A 14,383-nucleotide genomic window follows, 5' to 3' on the forward strand; every position below is an offset into this window, starting at 1 on the left:
TTGACAAGAAAGGAATGTAGATTAATAAATGTCACAATCACCCACACATGGATACTGCCAACTGCCAATTTATTAACTTACAGTAAAGGCAACATGATTTCCATCAGGGTTGTGGATATTATCCCTTCCCCTCCCAAAAATAAGAAAATATAAAATTACATTTGATTTGTAAAGTACTACCCGCTTAGTTCACATTTTCTTTCTCCCCCAATAAGCTTCCTCCCTCCTTCCAAAAAGAAGGAGGGGGGGGGGGGAGAAAATCTCAGTCAAAATGACAAAACGACTTTGTGATGGTGAGGCCTTGTTGCCATGGTTACTTGGCCTGCACAGCTGAGCACCGCACAAGAGCAGGTTGCCATGGTTATACGTGAAAAGGGGGAAATCTAAATCCTTTCCTCCTCCTTAGTGTATTCTCATGCTGTGTGTGAGAAAAAGGAGGACGCTCTCATGGACCGCATGCACGAAAGGCTGAGAATGTGCGATACGTCACACTGCACCCGATAAGACCAATATTTGTGCTCTAAAATGTAATACTTCACTTTGAAGAACAAAATACCTTTTCCATTTGTGTCTGCACAATAGGCTCAGAATCCCTTCATTGAGCAGTATCTTAGACACCTCAACAGCTCTTTGCAATAGCTATTCTACAGGCAAGGGCACTGTCCTTCCAGTGGCCTTTTTTGTGTGGAGAGAAGCATAAGGGATCTGATTGGTCCTGTTGAGGACCAATGTGAGCTAAAGTGAGCTAAAGCTCTCCTTTCATATACACCAATAAACTGCCGATGTCTGCCTTAGAAATAATCTTATATTAGTCAGTACCGTTTATTGTTAGCTGACAAACTTAAGGACTGGTTTCTCTTTGGGCTGCCCTTTTCAAATACTAACTTCAGTGCACTCCATCTTGAAAGGCTATTTCAAATATTAGTCGCATTATTGAGTAATCAGTTAAGGGAAAGAACAAATGAAATATTTGTTTCTAGAACCAAAATTTCGAGGATAAGTACAACGGAAGAATTCAAGGCATGAAAAAATAAGTGTTTAAATTTCTTTAGACAGATCAGAGTCAGGGATCATTTGCAGCAGCCAGAAATTTACTGTATTTTATTGCAAAAACAACTAAAATTAAGTTTGATTTCCCCAAAGCAGTTCCAGACCACACCAGCCGTTCCTACATCCTCCATAAAAGCCTGCTTAGATAGCATCCCTGGTGGCCTTCACAAGAGGTGCTGCATGCACCTGTACTGAAGTTAGACTGTTCACACTATTCGCGTGTCTTGCTTTACATGCTTGACTGGTTTTGGGGCAATTACATCTTGCCCTGTACCACAAACAATATCAATAAATACCACACACAACACTTTCTCAGGACAATCATTTTCATTTTTCTTTTCCTTTCATTAGTACTGATTTATTGCGCTCAGGTTTAAGTCTATGGACCGAATAAGCTATCGTTAATTGTATGAACTTGAAAAAATACTTCCAGTTTCTACAAGATGAAAAATGAGAGGCTAAGCCGTTGCTGTATAGAAATGACTACTTCAATGAATATTTCTTTTTCTTGTCCAATGTTTCCCCAGTTTCATAATAATATAAAAATAATATTTCTGTTTGTATGCGTATGTATAACTTTTTAAGTGCTGATGTTTTAATGGGTGTAGTGATTGACCTATTTACGCATAAGAACCAACAGAAACATTTTTCATGTTCTCTACAGTAAATTCCCAGAAGGCTGAAGACGTCTGGGAGAATCAGCCGCTGAGCTACACAGACACAGGATAACTACCACACAAAGTGGTATCAGCAAAAATGTCCAACCAGGCAGCTGAAGATCAAATCGTTTCCCCGTCCACCCAAGGTGAGGTACTGCAGTGACCTCAGGGAACAAAGCTTATGAGTCCGTCAATAGACTCCTGGCGATGATCATACGCATCACTTCATTAGTGCCTAAAAAATAGGGTAGAAAATCAGTATGAATTTCACAACAATTGTTAAAAGAAGTCCTTCAGGTTCTGCATGTATGAAGTTAAAATCTATTGCAATTATCTATTACTCCCTCAACCCAGTTTTAAAACCCTTCTTCATAACCAAAGCCTTATCACTTTATTTAATGCCAATGTTATATGCTGAGTACACCAAAATTGTTTTGCTGAATAGGATGAACAATTTTGAAGAGCTCTATTTTAATACGCTGAATAGATACATGTAACTATAATAAGCTAAATATGATATGCTAAATGACTATGATTTAATGCACTAATTCTAGATGTCCAGGCTTTACCTTCCAGTATCTGATGCACTCTGCAGTCCCGCACAAACTGCTGCACAGCGTAGTCTTTGAGATAGCCATAGCCTCCGTGCATCTGCAGCGCCTGGTTGCAGATCTGGAGAGTAATAAGGAGGCATCAATGTAGCAGAGACACTGATGCAAACCAACAACTGGAGAGCACAAACATTCAGCAATCACAGTAGTGAAGCTAGCTTAGCTGGCCATCAATAGCCAAAGATCTCAATTAGGTATGGCAAGGTATGTCACTCACCATACCTAGGATTCGTAGACTTTTTTTGTTATTGATGAAAAAATATTAATAAAAAGGGATATAATTTTGAAGTATCTTCTGGAACCTACGTGAAAAGTCCAATACTATTTATGGACACAAAGTAATGGGTCAAAGGTTCCAGTTTCAGATAATGTTCCCCACAGTCTGTATCCAGAGTCCGGATGAACTAGGCTTGCCTAGTCTTGTCTGTAAAAGCCAGAGGTACTTTTCTCTCAAAATTACAAGACCGCCATATTTTACAGTAACTGGAAAATTAAGGACAGTGGAATAGTTTACCACTTCCCATGACCTTTATATGACTTTCCCATATTTCACAAGGACTGTCAAAGAAGGAGCCCTGGAGATACGACCTCTGACCGTTGACCCCTCAGTGCAGGTTAAAGCTCTCCTACCTGGAAGCACTCGTCGGTGGCAAACAGCTTGGCCATGGAGCAGAGGGCGACGGCGTCCGGCCGGCCCTCCTGCAGGGCCACCGCCGCCTGCCGCACCAGCAGCCGCGATGCCACCAGCCTGGTGGCCATCTCCGCCAGCTTGAACTGGAGGAACTGAAGAGCCAGAGCAAACCGTGTGGTCAACGCCAAACTTGACCGCGCACTTATTCTCCTCGTAATGATAGGACCATTAATGACCGTCAGTCCAATCACCATACGATAAACAGAGGCGCAAACAGCACTCCTAATGTACTGCAATTTCAGCCATTACAATAAGCTGGTAAATGTACCAGCAACAGGCAGGTTCCACTCAGGTTCACTAAACTATTTGTGGTGAAATCTGGACCAGTTCAAATTGTGCTCAAAGAATGCCATTTCCATCCATGATTTAAAAACTTGCATAGCTGCATGGAGAAGGACGGTGCCTTTGTGTAAAAATGCTAAAACGTGGCACAATGAGCGGCTGAACGTTCTGAGTAATGCTCCCCCGGTAGGGGGTGGGGGCGCTTCTCACCTGATTATTGGACAGCGCCTCCCCGAACTGCTTGCGCACCGTCAGGTGGTCTCTTGCCAGCTGGACGGAGGCATGGGCCGCCCCGAGGGAACAGGAAGCTGGGGCAACAGTGGCAGATCGTTACACACGAACCTGTTCGCCAGTTTTACCTTCAGAATATCGAAAGCAACTCTCTCTCCCTTCTTTGGGGCTCCTCCGTTTGGACAGTCACCTCTCAGTCTGGCTCCAGCTCTATCAGTCTAGGGGTCATTAACCCTGCCGTAGGTTTGGCACGCAAAAGCTTGGTGATGCTGGCGACTTTGGGACCCCAGAAACTCACCAATATTGATCCGGCCCCCGTTGAGGCCCTTCATGGCGATATTGAACCCCTGGCCCTCCTTGCCCAAGCGATTGGTCACAGGCACTGCGCAATCCTCCAATATGACGGCACGAGTCGGCTGCGAGTTCCAACCTACCTGGTCCAACAAGAACAAATTCTCAGACCCAACACTGCCACCTGGTGGACATTATTATAACATGGTGAGAGCGTCTTTCTATATTACATTGACATCATATTGAAATCTTGATTACGGACAGCTTTATATGCATTTAAAATCATTTAACCCCCGAATTTAACACACAACCAATGAGGGATTACCTACAAAAGTCTAAGTTTCTGAAAGGATTCACAAGTGTCTGAATGAGCAGGGAAGGCTGGTGGCAGTAGTGTGAACAGGAAATGAACCTCTTCCAGTTACCCCATTAGGTTTGAGTGCATGGAAAATGAACCAAACCCCCACTTCCTAATCAGGTTACCTTCTTTTCCTTCTTGCCAAAGCTTAGCCCCGACGTGCCCTTCTCCACCACCAGGCAGGATATCCCCTTGGCACCCTTTCCGCCAGTCCGACACATGATCACGTACACGTCTGTGTCCCCTCCCCCGCTGATGAAAGCCTGGCGCGGAGAGAAACGGGCCTGAGAGTCTAGATCCATGTCAGAGCACGCAAGACCACACTTCTAAGTGTAAGTTTCCATCGCCTGTAGCAGAAATGTGTAGAAGAAATGTGTTCAATATCCATCGATCAAGTACCTTGGAACCATTCAGGATATAATGGTCACCCTCTAGCCGTGCAGTAGTCATTAATGAAGCTGCGTCGCTGCCACTGCCTGAAAACACAAGAGGCAATATGGATATAGCAAAAACTCAAACAAGGCCACTACTTAGGATACAGCAAGATTCCACTCCTTAAGACAATTAAATCTGAGGCCATACAATCTTTTAATTCAACCGAATATCTAAGTAACCTATATGCTTCCTCTTCATTGATGAGCTAATTTAAACAGTCTTACACATTATTTGCAATTCCAATAGTCTGTTTGGAATGCGAGCTGCCCTATGTGATTTTACACCTGTATTTAAGAGACATACAGTCTATGTCGGATGTCATAAGTTGTTCCATTTACATTTCTAGTTTAAGCCAGGTGGCAAAATATTTAATCAATTCAGCAAAAATCGCTGTAATTAGTTAAGAGTTAATGATTCTATAACCATGACAATATCAGATTAAATTTCCAAGCTTGCAAAATATGAGATTCCATCTAGTGGTGGAAATTAAAATTGTATCAGCTTCTCTACAAATGCATAATTTATGTGGTCAGTGATACTCTGGCTAACTCCACCTCTTTCAACAATCAGAACCAATCGTTTTCTGATTCCAGAAATGACTGACTGACTCACCGGGCTCAGTCAGACAGTAGGAGGCAAACTTATCCATGGAGCAGAGCTCAGGGCAGTACTTCTCCCTCTGCTCGGGGTTGCCAAATGTGTCAATCATCCAGGCACACATGCTGCGGCGATACCCACAACAAGATCAGGACAAAGCTAACGGCAAAACAGAAGACTGACTCGCTGAATAAAGAACAAAGCACAAACTAACTGGCCGTTCCAATATGAGGAGAAATGCTTAAGGAGCGATGTAATCAACGTCCCGGGGCATTCAATATGCAGCCTGTCACTGAACACCAAATGCAAATTCATTTCTGAACAGTAAAAGAGGAATGTGCAACACAAGCATTAAAAGACCGACGGTCTGAGGGTTCTGAAGCACCACCCGGCCCTTACTTGTGAATGCTGATGTAGGCGGTCGTGCTGACGCAGCCGGTGGACAAGGCCTCGAAGATGACGGACGTGTCGAGTCGGGACAGGCCGGAGCCGCCCACGTCCGGCTGCACGTAGATCCCCCCGAACCCCAGCTGGGCGGCCTTCCGCATGGTCTCCACCGGGAACATTTCCTGGGCGATAAACGTTTCGCTTTTTAATAAGCGCATCCCCCAGCACCGCTAAACGCATGAGGTTGAACCAAATGTCCTGTCCTTACTGTATACGTTTTGTGTATGGGATACCAAGTACACGCTGCCATCGCAAAAATCACACGGCACTCATTGCAACGGACAAGGAATTCGCTGATGCCCCATACAAAGTTACAGCTTGGTTCTCTTAATATAGCGGAGATCTTTCCCCAGGTTAATGGGTTTAATAATCCACTCTATCTCCATCGGCTGATGTGCTGTGGTTGCTGTACTACACAGTGGTGGAGGTTAAGAAAAGCTCCCTCCCTTCAATGTGTTTTAAGATTGTGAAGGGAACATTATGCATGGTGATGTTGCATGCTATGTTGATGTTGCTAGGCGCATTAGCAATTTACATAAAAATTCTGACAACCTTCACTGCTCTAATTTCACAACACAATCCTAATAAAAAATGCCCTTGAATAATCCCAGTGTTTTTAAATCTATGAAGGGTTTTTGCCTACTTCACTTACAGTAAATGGGTCCCCCTCCAACTGGTGTACTTTTAGGCAGTTAAGGAACATTTGTAAATGCATTAGCGCTGTTAGAAATGCAAAAACTAAATATTATTGTAATTCACTTACCAGTTCTGGCAGAAATGCATCTAAATTCAGGAAATTAGTAAAGTCTTGTAATAATTATCATAATTATGCCCTTCCTGTACAGATTAATTATGGAAATCACTTAATTATTAGCAGGCCAGAGATAGGGGCTGCCTTTAATAAACAATTTATCGCTGCAGGCAAAAAAACATCCCATCTGTCACCCCTTTACTTACATCAGCAGCTTCTTATATAGAAGGCCGTAATATCCCCAGTTTTATTATTTCACCTTTTTACCTCATCTGAAGTTTAAGCTGCACTTACATCTAGTAACTCATACAATTCAGCTTGAGTTGATGGACTAGATACATTTTTCCTTCAACTTGCTGCACTGTTAAATGGTAAATGGACTGCATTTATATAGCGTTTTTAGGAAAAAACAGGAAGCCTGATCATGCACTCCCTTTACATAAAGTGACAGATTCAGGTGATTTAAATAATTACTGTCCTATTTCTAAATTACTTTGCTTCGCGAATAATTGTATACTCACAGATAAATGCACAGCTTAAGATCTTCCTGGCTAGCCATTCAATCCTATGTAACAGTTTGGTTTTAGGTCTGTACATAGAACAATCACTGCTACCTCCTTAGTCATGAATGATATTGTATCAGCTTTGGACAATCATCAGTTCTGCACAGCTCTTTTTGTAGATTTGTCTAAGGCTTTAATATGGTTGATCATCCCATTCTTTTACACAAACTCCCATAAATTGGTCTCGACACCACAGCTCTCAAGTGGTTTATAAACTACAAATTGGATAGATCACTGTGTGTGGTTTTAGGTAGTATAGAATCCGAATCATTAAGTATCATGACAGGAGTTCCTAAGGGTTCCATTTCAGGATTAGTCTTGTTTACACTGTATATTAATGATACTGTACCCTCAAATGTTTTTGTTTTGTATGATAAGTAACCCTATCTCAATGGTGAAGGTCTAGCTGTGGTTTTGACTGTTGGGTTAAAATGTATTGCAGACAGATTTGATAGCACCGCACACATTAAATATTTAACCTTTTAAATAATGCCTGACATACACTGTCATACAGTGCTTAGCCTGTCACCCACAATTCTAAAAAATACCTTCAGAAAAAGGGTGTGACACAGAGACTGCATGTGATGTCATTACTGATAGTCACAACACACGGCTTACTTTTTCGTCCCACTCTGCCATGTGTGGTGCCATTTCATTGGCTGCAAAATCAAAGGCCACCTTTTGGAATTCTTTCTGTTCATCTGAGAGTCCGACAGAAGCTGTGAGGGAAAAGATAATAGCACTGTTCAGTTGGTATCACAGTCCGCTTTAACAAATGCAAGTTGAATTTAGGTGTCTTTCAGAGAGTAGCAACAATATTCTTTACATTTGACCAATACAGATGGATTATATTGAGATGAATGGAAGAAGAATGACACCAATGATGTAGGAGTGACTGTAGCTATTGGACTAGCAATTAAAATGATATCCAAACAATTACAGTACATCTATCCGTATGCGCACGGTTCTGTAGAAGCACATCATGTACAGGAGTTAGTATGCGAACATCAGAAGTGTTTCAAAGCTAAAGAACCAGGTTTATGCTCATAGAACAGTGTAAGGAACACACGTTCTTCACAAAAATCGGCTGAACCAATCGGAATCCAGCAAAAGAGCACACCTCCAATTGTAAAGAAACGATTCGCAGAGACCTGACGGGAGCTGAAGTTCAAACAAGCTCGTTGAACGTACTTTGAGGTCACCCACTGAACTAAACCTCCTGTCATACTTAACAAGAAAAATCAGCCAACATAGCTAACGTTGCCAGCTGGTCGGAAAAATTCTGCTCATTTTCAATATTTCAGCAAATGAACAACTCACTGTCAAGCTGGCGAAACAGGCGAGACGTTTACGGATTGCAACACATATTCAGACAAAAAAAACAGGCACCAAACGTAGCTGGCTAACAAAGTTGACCGTTCCAGGACATTAATTATCTAGCTTACTGTCTTAATTGTTACTGCGAATTGCTTAATGTTAAACGGTGGACAGTTAGGCTATTAAATCATTCACTCATCCCCAAACTTTCACGCTGGTATTAGTAACTTAACTCGGTAGCTAACTACAGAAACCCAAGTTAGCTAGCTGCCTATCGCCAATAACACAGTGCAGTCAATGCCACGAACGCGTCTGCTACATATCACAGCTTGTCATCGTAGTTACATTTCAAGTAGCTAAGTTAGCTACCAGGAAAACAGCATATAACCAGCTATTCTGATTATTACAGCTAGTAGTCTTCCAAGTTGACAGTCTCATCGGGCCTAAAATCTAGGTAACTTGCTCATTATTCAAGAAGTACGATTCATTCACTATCGCCGGCTCCCGCATAAAACTCAGTGCTAGCTTGGTAACGTTAGCTAAATTCATTTAAAGCCTTTCAACTTACGATCGATACAAGCTGCAATCCCTCGCCTTTGTATTCTGTTAAATATTAAACGACGACTTCTCCCAATATACGACCCCAACCTAGTTACTTTCGCTATGTTTCCTGCTAACGCCATGATACCAGAGGGCAAAGCTAGCTCACTGGCTACAGCCAAATACACCGTGACATCTCGGGTAATGTAGTCTCGTGACGCTATTTACGTCACCTTCGCTGCCTGGACCAGTTCCTATGTGCGCTCTGGCTTGGACACGTGAGTGGATGAGGAAAGGTACAATTTCAAGCGCGGGTAAGAATATGGCGTCTGTACGTGTTGCTGCGATTTATAAGTGGCAGCAAAAGACAGTTTAGCTGCTTTGCTTGTGCATTAAAAGCCAAAGCCGAAGCCCGAGATTAGCAAGCAGATTTTGACAGACTTAAAGTTAACTGTGAGTATGCCAGGCATAATTTAGCTAGCTATTGGCGTCATGATCAGGGTATGCGCTGTGTTGCATATATCGATTATATCGCCTGGGTGTTATGAGGATATGTCGATTCATTGCATAGTTGATACATAACACCATGCCATGTGGCAATGCTCTAACGAGGTAGCTAGATGGTTGGAAAGACTGCTTTCTCTCTAGAAGGCCCTTATTAGGGTCTTCGATAACAAAAACATAATTCTTCTTTCCAACAGAACATGCCACCCAAGAAGAGGGCCCGAGGTAGACCTGTGAAGCCAAGTAAGTTTCCATCTTAAATTGTAATTGACGAGCTTTCATTTGCAAAGCACTTTAAATTAAACATGAAAGCAGTCCAATGGATTAAAGAAGGCCTGCTGTATCAATCTCCTTTTCTGGTGTCTGAATTTATGTTTTGAGTTTTCATATCTCTGCTGCGCTCAGTTAAGACTGGTGGTTTGGATTGATGTGCAGCAATGTGAAGTCAGAATAAACAATTTTATCATTCTTCCTTCTGTTCACCTGACCATACTTAGCAGTCACTTATGCCAAAATTATTACTAAGAAGGATTGACACCTTATGTTGACATCCCTGCTCATTGAGAAAGATGAACTCATTTGCTAAATGCACTTTAATTTGTTTCAGCTGCAGAACATGGTGAATCATGTGCAGATGATATCACAGAGGAGGCTGTCAATCCGAAGAGGAAGACATCAAATGCAAAGGGTTCTGTGAAGAATAAGGCAGATGCACCAGCTGATAAAATTCTCCATAGTTTCTGGCTGATGAAGTCTGAACCAGAGAGCCGGTTTGAAAATGGAATTGATGTGAAGGTAAAACAGAAGGAAGTAGCCTACATTTTTTTGCCATTTTGTAGTTTTTTGGAGGAATATGTTTAACCCAACTTGTTGATGTTGCAGTTTGGAATTGAGGACCTGAAGGCTCTACCCAATCAAACGGGATGCTGGGATGGAGTTAGAAACTACCAGGTATGAACCATTAATTCAAAACTACAAGCAAGTTTTTCATCAATGGCATGTGTCTGTCTTTTTGCTTTGTATTTTCTGCATAGGTTTAGGGAAAGAGGGGGGAAATTAAGTTATATATTTTTTAATATGTTGGTTTCCCTCTTCTTGTTTGTCTTCTCTCGACTTGACACGCTCAGTCAAGGAGTCACTTTCACACTGCGAGACAAAAAAACCCCTGCTGATCAAAACCCTTCCTCCCTGTGTGATGCTATGGGGCTGGTTACCATGGTGCCTGTGGCAGTGTCAGATTTAATATCAGCCCATCTGTAGGGTGTGTCTGAAATGGTGTTTAGTTCTGGTCACACTGAAAGCCAGTGTTTTAACAGGATGAGCCATTTGTCTCAGAGGGAAAGATCATCATTGTCTAATGGTACTTACTCCTCTTCTGCAGGCTCGAAATTTCATGAGGGACATGAAGGTTGGCCAACAAGCGTTCTTTTATCACAGTAACTGCAAAGAACCTGGAATTGCTGGGCTAATGAAGGTGAGCATAAACGTGTTTCAACTGTGTTTCCACTCAACTTTTTTCCATGAGTGTGCAGTAACATTTGAAGTTACTGCACACTCATGCAGTGATTCCCAAAAATTACTCTCATTGTAGCAGTTTTCAAATTCCTGTGAAATATAGGCCTATTTGAATATGGAATTGCAGAGGGAAATGTTGTGATCTTGGTAGCAAACAGTAGTAATAATGAGCATAATGTACATGGAAATGATACACCCTTTTTATTTTTTTTTATTATTATTTTTTTTTTTAGGAAACGTGGTATACTGTACTTGCATCATCTTAATGATAAATGAGATCCAGATAATGAGATGGTTGGAATGATGGATGTATTGCACTTTCTGTAAAGGAAAGTAATTATAAATGGCACATCTTGTCATTCATTTTTTTCCTTGTGTTTTCTAGATTGTTAAGGAGGCCTACGTGGACCACACCCAGTTTGACAAGAAAGATGCTCATTACGATGCCTCCAGCAAGCAAGACAACCCCAAATGGTCTATGGTAAGGGCTCAAAAACAAACCGGTGTATTACTAAAGAATCAAAACAGAGAGTCCATAAACGAAACAGCTGAAATACCTTCCTGTACTGTTTCAGACCCATACATCTCAAATCCAGTGTCTAGGGCTTAACCTCTTTGTGCACATACCAAATCTGCGCAATCCTTGCCCATTTAGGGGGTACCTTATTTAATGCTTTATACCTCCAGATGTGAGCATCACAGAAACTTGAAAAGTGGCTTAAATGAAGCGAGACATTTCTTTTGTTTATTCATAAATTTGTTCATTTATTCGTTTATATTCATAATTTAGAAAGAAGAAATAAAGTACAACAAATGCAGTTGTCTAGGCAAAAAAGCAAAAATGAATTTCCTCTTTTGAAATGAATGAAATACTGAGAGATCCCATATATAAAACAGGTTAAACTATACATGTCCTGGATCAAAAACTCCTTGACCACAAGTGCGTAAAATCCAAAGGCAATATATGACCATTCAGTCTTGAAAGGGACATTTCTACACCAATGGTAAGGTTGTTTATTTATTCCATGTTTAGTCGCAGATACTGACAGTAGAATAACATGGTAAAATTTTTGAAAACTTTGTATGGTTTATTTTATTATTCGGTGAGCAGCGTTTTCACTGCTGTATTGGCATATTTTAGGGCTATTGTTGGGTTTATGTTGTTGCTATGATGGACTACAAATTTTTAGTGGTGAAATAATATTTTTATGAATGCCCATATAGACACTATTTTCCAGTGTGTCATGCATGGGAGGTGTAGTTGCAGATGAGATGAGGGAGGGGGTGCTTGGTAAATGCACGACCAGCGCGACAAGCTGCGAAACTCCGTATTCGGCATAGTTGTCCTGAATCGTCTATTAATAAAGCCGGAACACAGAGTTTTCAACTCATAGTTTGGTTGCAGGAGCACTGAAAGTCTGAGGTGGCCAATCTCAGGACGCCAGCATCATGGCCATTAGGGGATTGCACCGGCTAGTTAAAAAGCTTCTCATATGTTTAAAAATTAATCAAAAGACAAGGTCAAATTTTGTCAGGAAACTAATTTAATGAGGAATGCGCCGGTAAAGGTGGGGCTGTGATTGGCTGGGATTTGCGCGCAGGTGGACGTGCAGTTTGAGAGGATGCTACGTCGCTTCATTCCGCTGTCTGAGCTGAAGAAAATGCACCTGCAGCACAAGGCCAAAGGCGGGGCTCTGAAGGACATGGCCCTGTTCACCAGGGCCCGACTCTCAGTGCAGCCACTCACCAGGGGTACGCAGTGAGCACAGTACCACATACTGCATGCATACATACGCGTTATCCAGACCTGGGTCAAATACGTATTTGTTTTGGATTCAAATACTTTTCTGTGCTCTGTTGAACTCGCCTGGTGTAATTGAGCCTGCCAATATGACCAGAAGGCGGGGTTTGCATTTTTTGAGAGTATTTCAGTGGTTCTAATACACCAGACAAGATCAGTAAAGCGTAGAAAATTATTTTAATCCAAAACAAATACCTATTTGACCCAGGTCTGGTGTTATCACATACTATGAATGGTATTTATTTAGACTTAGGGATCGAATCTGCCCAGTCGGTTTATCAAAAATATTTATAAGAATTTGTAGGACTTTTTTTTTTTTTGTTTTTTTGTTGAAAGTACTCATTGAAATAATGCCCTGCATTTAAAACGTAATTTAAATGTAATTGTTCTCGTGTTTTCTCCTCTTTTTAAAGTCAAAATCCACATTCCCTTAAAATATTTTGTAGTTTAGATATGAAACCTCAGAGGGACCAACTTTTTTTAATATGACAGGAATAATTTAAATAAATACATAAATAAATAAAGACCTTAAAACACCCCCCCAAACACTGATGTGGTAATGATGTGCAGATGAACACACTTCCTCTTTTTGAACATTTCCTTCTCCCTTTTCTGGCTTTCAGAAGAATTTGATTTTGTCCTGAGCCTGGAAGACAAAGAACCTCTTTGAATGTTCCTTTTCATCACATCTGCAGAAGACTCTGCTGTCTTTGGCACTCAGATCCACCTGGTTTGGATTGATATCTCAGCCAGGTGTGGTAATGCCAGATGAAGACCAGTGGGCCTTATTTACGTTCATAAGAAAACTGAGCTTTTGTGCTGTCGCATTGCATAGCTAGGCTTTGTAAATCTGTACATAGTAACACAAGCATTTTGCATTTCAGACCTTTGTGGAGGTAATTTTACCAGATTCTTTATAGTAACCAGATTAAACTACAGCAACTATAAGCTTCTGTATTCATTCCTGTACTTCTTGGCGATAGTAGGTAGGTTTCGGTTGGTGATCAGAAGAGGCATGCCTATGGATGGAACATCTGTTGCCATGGTATTTAAATAGGTCACACTGTTTAGTAAATATTAAGGCAACAAACTGAAACATTTCAGTTTTGCCAGTAGACACGGAATGTTAGGTGTTGAAACGTTTTGTTCATTAAAACAGCAGTGACTACTTCTCTTGTACTGAAGGCTTTACGATGCCCCACTGTCTGGTGTTGAGTTCTGACCGCGCCAGGACTGGCCAGTGGCCCATCTGCATGGCACATAATCAGCCGTAGTGTTGTCCAGGAGTGGAGGGTGTCGGTCAGCGGAACAGGCCTGGCTTCAGTGTCCAGCGGTCGTCTTGCTAATGGGGTGCTTGCAGCCTGTCTGTGCCGGCTGTGGACGCCGCGGCAGGCTGGCAGCATGTGCTTCAGAGGAAGTGGTGTCCCTGTCCCTGTCCCAAACGTAGAGGCGGGCGAGGACGTTCAGTGATGAGATGGACTCACGAGTACAAGCACTAAAAAAGTCTGGGATCAAAATGGATTGCAGGTGCAGTAAGGAAAGGCAGAGGACTACAAGGTGAAATTTCGTTTATAATTTCAAAAAAGGAAAGAAAACCTTTTCTTTGAGTCTTCAGTTAAAACACTGTTTCACAGTTAAGCAAAGTGTGAAAAAGAACAGAAGCACAAGGTGCAATGAGCATCTCATTCTATGATTCATATTTAGTAGGTGTCTGCTATATCAGCTAAACAGAAATATGAA

At 41.7% G+C, this 14,383-nt stretch overlaps 2 protein-coding genes across 3 annotated transcripts; one reads left to right on the forward strand and one right to left on the reverse strand.

The window, feature by feature from the left end:
• Nucleotides 1-1,035: 1,035 nt before the first annotated feature.
• On the reverse strand, nucleotides 1,036-8,987 carry acad8 (acyl-CoA dehydrogenase family, member 8). The gene is made up of 11 exons (XM_064301317.1): nucleotides 8,852-8,987; nucleotides 7,585-7,685; nucleotides 5,605-5,774; nucleotides 5,221-5,330; nucleotides 4,573-4,649; nucleotides 4,299-4,436; nucleotides 3,823-3,958; nucleotides 3,504-3,601; nucleotides 2,951-3,103; nucleotides 2,279-2,381; nucleotides 1,036-1,944 (listed from the first exon to the last, which is right to left on the reverse strand). Exons 1-11 carry the CDS (start codon nucleotides 8,964-8,966, stop codon nucleotides 1,889-1,891), a joined length of 1,257 nt encoding a protein of 418 aa, XP_064157387.1. The 5' UTR covers nucleotides 8,967-8,987; the 3' UTR covers nucleotides 1,036-1,888.
• A 58-nt stretch (nucleotides 8,988-9,045) lies between these two features.
• Nucleotides 9,046-13,786, forward strand: thyn1 (thymocyte nuclear protein 1). Of its 2 annotated transcripts, none has more exons than XM_064301319.1 (8): nucleotides 9,046-9,137; nucleotides 9,525-9,570; nucleotides 9,935-10,122; nucleotides 10,210-10,278; nucleotides 10,709-10,801; nucleotides 11,228-11,323; nucleotides 12,444-12,594; nucleotides 13,267-13,786. In XM_064301319.1, the coding sequence occupies exons 2-8, from the start codon at nucleotides 9,528-9,530 to the stop codon at nucleotides 13,311-13,313; spliced, it is 687 nt and encodes a 228-aa protein (XP_064157389.1). In that variant the 5' UTR covers nucleotides 9,046-9,137; nucleotides 9,525-9,527; the 3' UTR covers nucleotides 13,314-13,786. The 2 variants fall into 2 exon arrangements, with proteins under 2 accessions (XP_064157389.1, XP_064157390.1); XM_064301320.1 differs by having other exon boundaries at nucleotides 9,136-9,276.
• Nucleotides 13,787-14,383: the final 597 nt, after the last annotated feature.

Source organism: Anguilla rostrata, chromosome 12, assembly GCF_018555375.3.
Source record: "Anguilla rostrata isolate EN2019 chromosome 12, ASM1855537v3, whole genome shotgun sequence".
Lineage (NCBI taxonomy): Eukaryota > Metazoa > Chordata > Actinopteri > Anguilliformes > Anguillidae > Anguilla > Anguilla rostrata.